Here is a 12,346-nt window from a genome sequence, read left to right on the forward strand (position 1 = left end):
CGCTTGGGCGGCCAGCGGGTGCCTCCTGGTCCACAGGGCCTGTTGCATGGGCTGATCACCCCAAACAGCCCCTGTCACCGCCAGAGAAGGTCCTGGAACCCAGGCTGTCTGCACCAGGCTCCAAAGGGGTGCATGGCATGCCTATCTCCGCCAGAAATGCCCCGAGAGCTCTCTGTCCCCTCCCAGGCCATCCGTCGGGGGTTCGTCCCCCTCGCCGGCACGGGCTGTAAGTGGCTGCAGCCCCCCCTGTCTTGGTGCTCTTGCAAAACCTGCGCGTCCACCCCTTCTCCTGCGTTTGCTTTTTATTAAAAAATAGAACGAGAAAATATACACACTTCTGCCCATCCCCCTCGGTGGTGGGCTCCGGGGAGGACACAGTCCCGCGGGGACGGGGCACATGGGTGAGGGGGACCAGCCCAGCCCTGCGTGCCGAGGCTGCGGGAAACCGGGGCACGGCATGGCCTGGCCCTGGGGGGATGGGTCAGTCTGGCAGTGTCCCCGTGCAGGACAGGGGACAGGCAACAGCAGGGGTGGTCAAGGGGAACGGGGCGGGGGGCCCCACGGGAAGAAGTCGTCTCCGGACTTGGGGTACAGACACAGGACCCCCGCGCCCAGAAGGTCCCGCAAGCTCTTCCTCCTGCACCTGGGACTCGGGGCGGGCGTGCTGGCCTGTTCCCTGGTTTGTCCCCCGCCGGCCCCACCGGGCCACCCGGCCAGGACGGCGGCCTTCAGGCATTGATGGCCCTCCAGCGCCCGCTGTCCGTGCTGGTGACGCTGCCCGTGTGGCAGGGCATGGAGGCCACGTCGTCCAGGTAAGCCACCCCGCCGGCCGCGTCGAACTGGGTGCTCGAGTAGCTGGCGGCCGAGGTCCCCGCGGCCCCCGCGGCCTCCGGGCCGTCCCGCCGGGCCACCGCGTAGGGCTGGGGCAGGTGGACGTCCGGCTCCTCCGTCTCGTCCAGTTGGCATTTGTAGGAGAAGAGGATCTTGGGCTCTGAGCTGATGGGGGAGAGGGGAGACAGGGTGACTCAGGGACGGTCCTCGCCCGGCAGGAGGCCACCTGGCGCCCATCCCCCCGCCTGGACCCCGCCGCGGTCTGTCCTGCAAAACTTGAGCCCCTGCTGCAGGGCACAGACGTCCATCACGACCCTGGGCCGAAACGCTCAGCAAACACCGATGGTGGCCTTGACCCTGCTCCCCCCGGGGACCCCGCAGCTCATGCGATTATCCTCTCCCCCCCCGCCGACCAGGGCGACCCTCCAAGCGGGGAAGCGTCGCGCCCGATTTAGGAGAGAAGCCCCGTGTGCAGATCCGAGCTGGGGCTGGGGTCCACTCTGACCCTCGTCCGACTCTCTCCCCGCGGGAGGCCTGTCCCCTTCCCCAGCCGGGACCTGGCAAGTGGGGGGAGAGGGGAGGGGACGGAGCAACCACCCTCCTGCCACATCAGGGGCCTGGAGTGGGACCCCAGTCTCACCTGTCCCCGACACGTCTGCAGATAAACAGCCGCACCGCAGAGCACCGCGTCCCCAGGGTACTCGGATACACACCGGATTCCCCTCCCCACACTGTCGCCCGCCCCGGTCCCCAGGCCTCCCCCGCTAGAGTGCCAGCTCCGTGCGGGCAGGGACCCGCGTTGGCTTTGCTCCCTGTTGTGCCTGGTGGCTGCGGCGTCTGGTCTGTAGTAGGTGCTCAATAAAACACTCGCTGCATGAGTTCGTGGATTACGAAAACGTGCAAATGCAGAACGATGCGCACAGCCTCTACCTTCTTTGTGGGGGAAGGGTGCACGTGTGCACGTGTGTAAGCGTGTGTAAGCGTGTGCATGTGCTCGCCAGCCCGCCCCGCACTCACCCGAAGAAGCCCCGGAGGAAGGCCACGTAGATGAGCGGCGCGAAGAAGCTAAAGTACAGGAAGGTGGTGGCGTCTACGCAGCTGCGGGTGCGGAGCGGGGTCAGCCTGGGGCCTCCATCCCCGCGCGCCGCCCACAACCTAAGCCCCGCCCCATCCCCGCGCCCCGCCCCACCCTAAGCCCCGCCCCATCCCCGCGCCCCGCCCACAACCTAAGCCCCGCCCCATCCCCCGCGCCCCGCCCACAACCTAAGCCCCGCCCCATCCCGCGCCCCGCCCACAACCTAAGCCCCGCCCCATCCCGCGCCCCGCCCACAACCTAAGCCCCGCCCCATCCCCAGGCCTCACCCACACCCTAAGCCCCGCCCCATCCCCCAGGCCTTGTCCCCACCCCATCTCCTGCTCCACCCCGTCCTCCACCCTAAGCCCTTCCCCATTCCCCAGGCCCCGCCCCCACCCTATGCCCCTCCCCATCTCCTGCCCCACCCCACCCTAAGCCCCACCCCATCCCCACCCCACCCCTAGCCTATGCCCCGCCCCACCTCAAGCCCCTCCCCATCCCCACCCCACCTCAAGCCCCGCCCCATCCCCCAGGCCTTGTCCCCACCCCATGCCCCTCCCCATCTCCTGCTCCACCCCGTCCTCCACCCTAAGCCCTTCCCCATTCCCCAGGCCCCGCCCCCACCCCATACCCCTCCCCATCTCCTGCCCCACCCCACCCTAAGCCCCACCCCATCCCCACCCCACCCCTAGCCTATGCCCCGCCCCACCTCAAGCCCCTCCCCATCCCCACCCCACCTCAAGCCCCGCCCACACCCCCGCCCCACCTCCAAAGCCCCGCCCCATCCCCGCCCCCAGCCCGTGCCCTGCCCCACCTCAAGCCTCTCCCCATCCCACCCCATGGCCCGCCTCCCAAGCCCCGCCCCATCCCCAAGCCCCGCCTCCCAAAGCCCCACTCCATTCCCAAGCCCCGCCCCAGCCCATGCCCCGCCCCACCTCAAGCCTCTCCCCATCCCTCATCCTGCCTCACCTCCTAAGCCCCGCCCCATCCCCAAGCCCCGCCCCACCTCAAGCCTCTCCCCATCCCTCATCCTGCCCCACCTCCCAAGCCCCACCCCATCCCCAAGCCCCACCCCCATCCCATGCCCCGCCCCACCTCAAGCCTCTCCCCATCCCTCACCTCGCTCCACCCCATGCCCCGTCTCCCAAGCCCCGCCCACCCCAAGCCCCGCCCCCAGCCCATGCCCCGCCCTACCTCAAGCCTCTCCCCATCTCTCACCCCACCCCACCTCCCAAGCCCCGCCCACGCCCCACCTCCCAAGCCCCACCCACCCCAAGCCCCGCCCCCACCCCGCCCCCCGTACCAGAGCCCCTCGATGACGTCGAAGCACAGCAGCGCGCTGCCCAGCCCCTGCAGCAGGTTGAGCAGGGCCAGGATGCCCGCGTAGACGTAGAAGCTCCTCCGCGCTGGGGGTGGCGGGGAGGGGACGGGGGAGGTCAGGTCCTGCCCCCTGCCAGGCCAGGCTCTGCCTCGCCGACCCGCCACCCGGGGTCCCCTCCCTGCCACCCGGCGGCCACCACCCCACCCCAGCCCCGCCCCGGGGCTCACAAGGCAGGGAGATGCGCTCCTTCAGCGGGGTCTTGGGGAGGACGACCACCAGGGAGTAGACCTGCGGAGACACAGCAGCAGGGGGGGCTGAGCAGGGTGCTGGGGACAGCTGGGACAGACCCCCGGGGCCAGCGCGAGGCAGCCGGTCCCCTGCCTGGGCCTGGACCTCACCAAGAAGAAGAAGCAAGAGCTGACCAGCCAGAACTGGCGGCCCCCGTGGCCGTAGATGTTGAAGTCCTCGGCGGAGAGGTGGGCATCGGGGTACAGGATCTCCAGGGTCCCCTGCAGGGGACAGGAAGGGACAGGGTCCCCCAGGCTCCCACCCACCCCTCCCCAGGCTTCCTCCCCGCGCACACTGGGGCCATGGGATCGGGACACACAGCGGGCAGAGGGTCAGCCGGGGGCCAGCACCCCGACCCTGCACGCCGTGACCTGCTGGGTGTGGCTCGGTGACACACCCCGGTCCCCAGCACCCCGGGTGGCTTCCCGGGTGCCCTTAAAGTTTGAGAGCCCTGGGGACTATTCGGAACGGGGCCCGGGGACCGGAGGATGAAGATGTCCTTCCTCCCGGATGCCCGCCCCCCTGGCACGCCCCGGCCCCCCTGCCCGCCCTGGCACCTGGGTGACCGAGTACGCCAGGGACAGCACCGTGGTGATGGCCAGCACCCGCTTGATGCTAGAGTTGCTCTCCAGGTGACCTGGGAGAACACACACGGTGGCCAGTGAGCGGCAGCCGAGCCAGGGGACCCCGGGGTGGGGTCAGCGCCGGCCAGCGAGTCGCCACCCGCCCCACCCCCCGCCACCACGCACCAAACGCAAGGCCCAGGATGACCACGCTCAGCTCGATGGCCAGCAGGAAGAAGCGGGTGATTTCCCACAGGATCTGGACACGGAGCGGGCAGGGTGTCAGCCCCCGGGGGAGGCCGGCACCCCACCCTGTCACCCCCCGCCACCCCCGCCCCAGGCCGGGCCTCCCCCACCAGCCTCTGGCCACACCTTATCAGCCACGGTGGCGGCGTCCGACGTGCTCACCGTCATGGACACCACGGCCCGGGTGATGCCCACCAGCGCCACCACGAACACCTGCGGGGTGACAGAGGGAGGGACGTGCTGAGCCGGGAGGGAGCCCCGAGCCCGGCACGTGCACCCCGACATCTGCGGGAGGCTTGGGGTCAAACCGAACATGGAACCGAGGAGGGGGCCGGCCGGGGTTGGGACAGGGAGGTAGGAAGGGGGGAGGGGACCCAGGCTCTGCTGCTTCGCAGCTCTGACCCCAGGCAAGCAACTGACTGCACCTCCCTGCCTCAGTTTCCCCATCTGTAAAACGGGGTGAAAAGCCAGCAGCCCCTTCCGTGGATGGATGGGAGGGGACAGACGGGGGTAACAGACGGAGCAGAAGCCGTGCCTGGGACCCCCGCCACCCCCCGGGAAGGGCGGAGTACACGCGTGCAGTTAGTGTGATCAGGGTCACGGGTGGAATTCCAAGACGCAGGGGGACAGGGGGACAGGAGGTTGCAGGGACAAAAGGGGCTGCAGGGACCTCTGGGGGGGGGGAGCCGTGTTGTTTGCTCCTGGGCCCCTTCTCCCTGCCTGGAACATAGTAGGTGCTTAATAAACACACTAAGGGGTCAGGGAAGCAGGGGAGAGAGGAGGCCTCGGTTTCTATCCAGCTCGCCACCGTCTCACCGGGGAGGGGACGTCAGTAGGCTAGTGGCCCCTGGGGCCTCCGCCAACAGCCCCCCGGGCTCCCCAGGCCCCCTGCCTGCCCCACGGCCCACCCTGGCCTGGAGGGAAGGGAGATGGGCCGAGGAGAGGAAGCCCCGGGTCTACGCTGGCACCGTCGGGAAAGAGGTGGTCTCTGCTTGAGTCCGCGCGGGCAGGATGTCGGCTCCAAGCAGCTCGTGGCCATCTGTGCCACCATACGGGGAGGACTCCCCCCCGAGCTACGGCCGGGAGAGAGCAGCGACGCAGAGAGACAGCGTCCTAATGACATCGTCTCCTGGATGCAGCCGTACCTGCAGCCCACCTTCTAGTACAGGGGGTTGGTTAATCTCCCCTTCTCCCGGCTTAAGGCGGTCGGGGGTGGGGTTTGTTTGCTATCACGGGTCTCGGGAACTCACCAGGATGTAGAAGGTGATAAAAATGGGGCTGGGGGTGACGCGGATCTTGGCCCGGGCGGACGGAAGCTTCCAGAGCAGGAAGGTGAAGAACAGCACGTTGGGGACCAGCAGCAAAAGGTCCCAGTACCGGACCCTATAGCGGACGGGGACAGAAGGTGGCTCACTGCGTGTGCACCCGACTCCCAGCATGCACCGGGCGGCAGGGGTGGTGGGGGGGGGGGACCCGGGGACATCGCCACCCGGCCTCACCTGGACGTGCCGATGTCCTCGTAGAGCAGGAGCAGGCAGCGGTGCGGCACGCTGATGTTTGGAGCCGGGGGCGGGGGCTGCGCGGTGCTCCCGTTGTTCCAAATGACCATCCCGCCAGCCGCTGGCCCTGGGGGAGTGACAGCCACCACGGTTAGCGGCGTGCGGGCGGGCCGTGTGGCCTGGGCCACAGCCCACCTTGCCCTGAGTCTCGGATACCCAGGGGACATGGGGGGGGGGCTGCACAGAGCGCAACCAAGGACCCCTCTCCTCACCCTCCGCCGCGCCCAGCTCCTGGCCCAGTCCCTCGTCCCAGCCACCCCCCTCCCCACTAACAGAGCCCAGCACGAGCCACTCGATGTCACCCAGAGTCCCTTCCATCCTGCGGGGCCCACGGGGCAAAGCGCAGAGCGGGCGTCCGGCTGCCAGCCCTCCCCCTCACGTCCTCGTCCTCCTCCCCGTGCCTCAGTTTCCCCCTACAGAATGTGGGTAAGGACATTCTTGGACCCTCGAGGCCTCGTCGCCCTGGGAAGGCAGACACCAATGGAGGGGACACGGAGCCGTGCCTGGGACACGCACGGGACGTCTCCAGGTGGAGGCAGGTGTCACGGAATAGCAGCCGCAGCGGCGTGACCCGGGGCACCAGCGTGTCACAGGTGCCAACGTTTAGAATGACGATTTGGACAGATTGGGTGACGCCCCAGCATCTCCGCTTCCTACCTTCCGTGTGACTTCTGGTGGCATGAGCTAAGAACTTGTCAGTGACTTCGAGGTGAGCATATCAATGACGCGCGGGCAGGAGGGACACCCTGGTCCCCTATGGAGGAGCAAACTCCTGGTCCTAGAGCCCAACACCAGCCCCCCCAGGAGGGACAGGGCCTGCGGCTTCCCCACGCTGTGGATGAGGTTTGGGTCTGGGGGACTCCGCCCCTTCCCGACGCCAGGGGATGGGCATGTGATCTCAGCCTGGCCAATCAGAATCTGCCCTGAGACTTTTGCTCTCAGCACCCGGAAGTGTTCTCCTTCTGCTGAGATCCGCGAGTCAGAGCTGGACCACTCTGACTCCCCGCAGTTGGGGACCCATTGAGAGCAAAGTCAACACAGAGGGGGACAGAGCCGAGACAGACGGAGATAGATGCTGACGAACTCATTCGAGCCCCTGGATCCAGCCACACCTGAAGCCAGTCCTACCCGCTGGGACTTCATCTGGGTTTCTGACAAGCTCCTGCCGGCTGCTCCAAAGCCCACACGAGAGTCATGGGACCGGGGGGGCCATGCTACTAGAATTGCCACTGTGCGCCAAAGCTTATAAAAATAATCGCGGCAATGATTTAAAAAAGTAAAATCGGGCCGGGCGCGGTGGCTCACGCCTGTAATCCTAGCACTCTGGGAGGCCGAGGTGGGCGGATCGTTTGAGCTCAGGAGTTCGAGACCAGCCTGAGCAAGAGCGAGACCCCGTCTCTACTAAAAATAGAAAGAAATTATATGGACAGCTAAAAATATATATAGAAAAAATGAGCCAGGCGTGGTGGCGCATGCCTGTAGTCCCAGCTACTTGGGAGGCTGAGACAGGAGGATCGCTTGAGCTCAGGAGTTTGAGGTTGCTGTGAGCTAGGCTGACGCCACGGCACTCACTCTAGCCTGGGCAACACAGTGAGACTCTGTCTCAAAAAAAAAAAAAAAAAAAAAGTAAAATCGTACATTTCCTACAGATACGCTTGACGATGGCCCCAGCCACTGAGACAGAGGGGACGATCGTTGTGCCCATTGTACAGAAGAGGAAAGGAGAGGACGACAGGGGTAGGTCTAACCCTCTCTGCCCTCAGTTCTGCTAGAGACAGAGGGTCTAACACACCCCCTCCCATCATGCTCCTGGCTTTTCCTTCCGATGAGCTCTCCTGGCCTTGGGGACAGAGAGGAAAAGGGGAAGGTGACAAGGCTGGCTGAGGGCCGGGGGAGGAAGGGGTGGAGGCCAGACTAGGCGGGTGGGGGAGGTGGTTCTCAGAGGAGGATTTCCAGGGAAGAAGAGTGCCCTGGGGGCAACTCCAGCCCTTTCAGGACCAAACAAATGGGGACAGTCCCGTCTCTGCCACCTGGGAGGGTGTCTCCCAAGCTCATTAACATTCCAGAGGCCACCTTCCCACTTTCAAACCCTGGAAGCAAAACAGGATGGGGGAGGCTCCGTAGGACTGAGGCCAAGTTACTCTGCCCCTCCCCAGCTGCCGTGGGGGTGGGGGGGAGGCCGGACACTGTCCTAGGCCTGAGCCTGGGCTCCCCCCCCGTCTGGCCCTCTGCCTGCAAGCTCTCTCCGCCACCTCCTCCGAGAAGTCCTCCGGAGTTGCCTGTCCAGGCTGCGTCGCCTGTGTTCTCTGCACGGCACAGGGGCGCGTTCACGTGCTCGCTGCGTCCACCCCGCGCGTGCTCGGGACCGGTCCCCTGGGACAGCACCTGGCCCAAACTAAGCTCCCAGCACGGTGTCACGGTGTGACCCAGTGACCCCTGGACCTGCGCTGTCCCCGCGCGCTACGCGACCCCCCCTCCCCCCGCATCGCCCGGCCGCGCTTCCGGTGCGACCTCGCCCCCAAACAGACCAAGGCGCCTTCGCAGGCAGCGGGGTCACCCGTGGAGGAGGAGGAGGAGGAGGAGGGGACAGGACGGCCCTGTCCCCGGGGAAGGGAGCGGGGACCGTCGCAGGTCCCCTCCGTGGCTCCCTCTCCGGCCGCGGCAGGCCCCGGGGAGCGGGTCCCCTCCGTACCTGAGAGCCCCGTGTCGCACTCAGGCCCGGCCGCCCGGGCCGCCCATCCGCCGCCGCCGCCGCAGGCCGCGACACTCCGGCCTCCAGCGCCGCAGGGAGGCGACCGGGCCGGGGAGCGTCGCGCAAGAGCCGCGGGCGAGCGGCCGGCCCCGCGGAAGTGGGGGTGGGGCAGCCCGGAAAGGCGACACGCGGTCAACGCGCCGGGGCCGCGGGCGCCCGGGACGCCACCCAAGCGCTTCCCGGCGGCGGCGACCTGGAAGGCAGGACGGTCCTTTGCGTCCGGCCCAAACTGCGAAAACGCCCACAGTCCCTTACTTGTAGCGCTCGGGCCCGCCCCCAGCTCCCCGGCAGCCTATAGGAATGGAGCATCTCTGAAAAGCGCGGAAGAGACCAATCAGATTCCAAGGGGGCGGGGCCGAGCCCGCTGACCTCTTAAAGAGACAGTAGGACGGTTCCGCCGGGATGAGCGCCACCGCCGCCACCGCCCGCAGGGGGGACCTCTGGCCCAAGAGACACCTCCCTCCCTCTGAGCGCTCTTCCCCCGCGCCCCGCATTGAAGCCACACTGGTTTCGGTTTCTGTTCCTTGAACGTGCTAAGCTAGTTCCCGCCTCTGCGTGTCCACATCTGTCCCCCGCCTGGTGGTGGCTGCTTGTCACGTCACCTTCCTCTGCAGCGTGGCTGGTGCACCTGTTCCGTCTACGCCACCACGCGCCTTGATGTCCCCCGGAGCACCGTAATTCTCTCCCCAGACTGGTCCTTGACTCCCTTTCTCTGCAGTCATTGGGTCCCCCCCCCCAACCAGAACTTGGGTGTCATGGGGACAGAATCGTGCCTGCCAGTTCCCTGCGGCATCCGGAGGCCGAGTCAGTGCCCGGTGCAAACTGTAGGCGCCCAATTACGACAGTCACCCCGAGATACACACCCGTGACAACACAGTTGGGCCGGAAGGAGACCGGCCCCCCCCCCCCCCCCGTTGTTCCCCCAGCTGCTGTTGGTCTAGGCCACCAGGGGCGTATGGTCTTGTGCCGAGGCCAACGGTGACACTCCCCGTGGTCACTTGGGACTTTAGCTGGGACTTTCCCAACCTAGACCTCGGTCAGATGTTGGGGAAGTTTCAGAGTCTGCGTTGGCCAGAGCGGCCGGGCCGGGCCTGGCTTGGGGACAGCTGTGGACCACAGGGACAATGGGCTTGGGGACTCACCCACCGCTCCCCAAGCTCTGCCAGGAGGTCATTCACATCCCTCCTGCTCACATTCAATCACTGCCCTAGGCCTGAGCCTGGGCCCCCCGTCAATCCCTCTGCCTCCAAACTCTCTCTCGTCACCTCCTCCGAGAAGTCCTCCTGAGCTGCCTGTCTCGGCTGCATGGCCTGTGTTCTCTGCACAGCACTGGGGCGCCTCGGAAGCAGCCCGGGTTCACATGCTCGCTGCGTCCACCCCACGCGTGCCCGTGACCTCCGGGGGACAGGAAGCTCCCAGCCTACCACGTGCCACAAAGGAGGCGTCCTTGGGCACGTGTGACCAGGCCTAACCACTGCCCTTTATCTTTCTTTTCCTGTTTTCTGAGACTGCAGGCTTGGGGGAGGCGGGCCCAGAGAGGTTTTCTATCACTATAGCAACGCACAGTTCTGCACTCTGTGCGCTTGAGTTTTGCACCCCGTGTGTAGGTTTCTGTTGGAATTTATTGCTTTTATGGAAATAAAAGGGGCGTCTCTTTCACTTCTCCCCCTTCGAGATCAGAGACAGCGTGTAATTCACTGGACACACAGGAGAGAGCGTGACCTCCTCAGAGTTTAATAAATAGTGCTTTAAGCGACAAAGATCTCCTTTTTCCTCTTTGTCCCCGTAAAAGCAGCAAGCCACTCGGGACCTCCTTCTCTTTTTCTCTCAGAGGCCGTGCCATCTCCCTGCTCTCTCTTCCCCCCCCCCAAGAAGATAAACTGTTTTTTACTTTTTTTTTTTTTTGTTCTCTAATGTATTTATTTGCTTTTATCCTTATGATTTCCCTTCTCCTATTTTCCTCTGGTTTGTGCTTTTCTTTCTTTCTTATTTTTTTTTCTTTTTTTTGGAGACAGAGTCTCGCTCTGTGGTCCGGGCTAGAGTGCCGTGGCATCAGCCTCGCTCACAGCAGCCTCAGACTCCTGGGCTCAAGCGATCCTCCTGCCTCAGCCTCCCGAGTAGCTGGGACCACAGGCATGCGCCACCATGCCCGGCTAATTTTTCTTTTTTGTAGAGATGGGGTCTTGCTATGTTGTCCAGGCTGGCCTCAAACTCCAGGGCTCAAGCGATCCTCCTGCCTCGGCCTCCCGAGTAGCTGGGACGACAGGCATGTGCCACCATGCCCGGCTAATTTTTTCTATATATATATATATATATATATTAGCTGTCTAGATCATTTCTATTTTTTTTTTTTTTTTGTAGAGACGGGGGGGGGGGTCTTGCTCTTGCTCAGGCTGGTCTCGAACTCCTGACCTCGAGCGATCCTCCCGCCTCGGCCTCCCCGAGTGCTGGGATGACAGGCGTGAGCCACCGCACACGCCCGGCCTGATTTCTTGTATTTTATTTAGAGACGGGGTCTTGCTATGTTGTCCAGGCTGGTCTCCCCCGAGTGCTGGGATGACAGGCAGGAGCCACCGCGCCCCGCCCCCAACCAACACCTTGACTGCAGCTTCGTGAGGTCCCCTCCCAAGGCGACCTCCAGCCGCGGCCCAGACTCCCTCTTGAGTCCCAGCCACGAGTATCTTGGACAGCTCTGAGACCCACCTTCAACATAGCCAGAAACTGACTCACCCTGTGTCCCCCTAAACCATCCTACCTAAGCTAAGCCGGGATCCTGGGGTCACCCTGGATGCCATTCTTGGGCTGTCCTCAGTCACCAAGACCGACAGATCTCGGCTCCTAAACATCTCTTGGGGACTCCCAGGCCTCTCCCCCGCTCCTGCTTCCCTACCCTGGGTCCCGTGCGGAGATGCCCGCCCCCTGCACGAGTGCCCGGCTAAGGGGGCTGGGATCCGGGCCGGCCGCTGCTCCCAGACAAGGGTGCCCCAGCCGGAGCTGCTCTAACTGCAGAGGAACGCCAGCGTCCTCACGCGCTACCTCCAGCCTCGTGCAATTCACCTGCCCATCCCCTACCCGGGGGCAGCCCGAGGGGTTCCAAAATGCACACGGATTCCAAAATGCACACGGGTTCCAAAATGCACACGGATTCCAAACTGCACAGGGATTGCAAAATGCACAGGGATTCCAAAATGCACACGGATTCCAAAATGCACACGGATTCCAAAATGCACAGGGATTGCAAAATGCACAGGGATTCCAAAATGCACACGGATTCCAAAATGCACAGGGATTGCAAAATGCACAGGGATTCCAAAATGCACACGGGTTCCAAAATGCACAAGGATTCCAAAATGCACAGGGATTCCAAAATGCACACGGGTTCCAAAATGCACACGGGTTCCAAAATGCACAGGGATTGCAAAATGCACAGGGATTCCAAAATGCACACGGATTCCAAAATGCACACGGGTTCCTATCTCCTCCTGCTCGAACCACCTTCGTGGGCTTCCACGGCCCTCCGGATAAAGCTCAGATTCCCCGGGAAGATCCCCCTTGGGATCTGGGTTCTCCGTCCCTGCTCGAGTCGTCTCGAGCTGCAAAATCCCGGAGCTGCTTCGGTGCTTGCAGCGATGGAGCCTTGAGCTTTTCGGAGACGTTGACGCGTCTGCTCGGAAGACGGCGAGACGGCCCCGGTTGCCTCGTCCCCGAAAC

The 12,346-nt window shown here is 64.6% G+C and overlaps 1 protein-coding gene across 4 annotated transcripts; it reads right to left on the reverse strand.

The window, feature by feature from the left end:
• Positions 1–281: 281 nt before the first annotated feature.
• TPRA1 (transmembrane protein adipocyte associated 1) lies at positions 282–10,084 on the reverse strand. 4 transcript variants are annotated; one of them, XM_069497696.1, is made up of 11 exons: positions 9,901–10,084; positions 5,824–5,950; positions 5,575–5,707; positions 4,451–4,537; positions 4,265–4,337; positions 4,073–4,152; positions 3,626–3,736; positions 3,455–3,515; positions 3,210–3,312; positions 1,849–1,929; positions 282–996 (listed from the first exon to the last, which is right to left on the reverse strand). In XM_069497696.1, the coding sequence occupies exons 2-11, from the start codon at positions 5,931–5,933 to the stop codon at positions 729–731; spliced, it is 1,107 nt and encodes a 368-aa protein (XP_069353797.1). In that variant the 5' UTR covers positions 5,934–5,950; positions 9,901–10,084; the 3' UTR covers positions 282–728. The 4 variants fall into 4 exon arrangements, with proteins under 4 accessions (XP_069353797.1, XP_069353799.1, XP_069353795.1 ...); XM_069497698.1 differs by lacking the exon at positions 9,901–10,084 and adding an exon at positions 9,829–9,846; XM_069497694.1 differs by lacking the exon at positions 9,901–10,084 and adding an exon at positions 8,576–8,605.
• Between the last annotated feature and the right edge of the window lie 2,262 nt (positions 10,085–12,346).

The sequence above is a fragment of the Eulemur rufifrons genome, chromosome 22 (genome assembly GCF_041146395.1).
Source record: "Eulemur rufifrons isolate Redbay chromosome 22, OSU_ERuf_1, whole genome shotgun sequence".
Classification (NCBI taxonomy): Eukaryota; Metazoa; Chordata; class Mammalia; order Primates; family Lemuridae; genus Eulemur; species Eulemur rufifrons.

Bases quoted from the DNA above. Each gene is read 5' to 3' on its own strand.
- TPRA1 (XM_069497696.1), bottom strand. From the start codon at position 5,933: ATGGTCATTTGGAACAACGGGAGCACCGCGCAGCCCCCGCCCCCGGCT. The intron at 3,516-3,625 runs GTGAGGTCCAGG...GTGTCTCCGCAG, and splicing joins GCTCTTGCTTCTTCTTCTTG to GTCTACTCCCTGGTGGTCGT. The intron at 3,313-3,454 runs GTGAGCCCCGGG...CGCCACCCCCAG, and splicing joins GGAGCGCATCTCCCTGCCTT to CGCGGAGGAGCTTCTACGTC.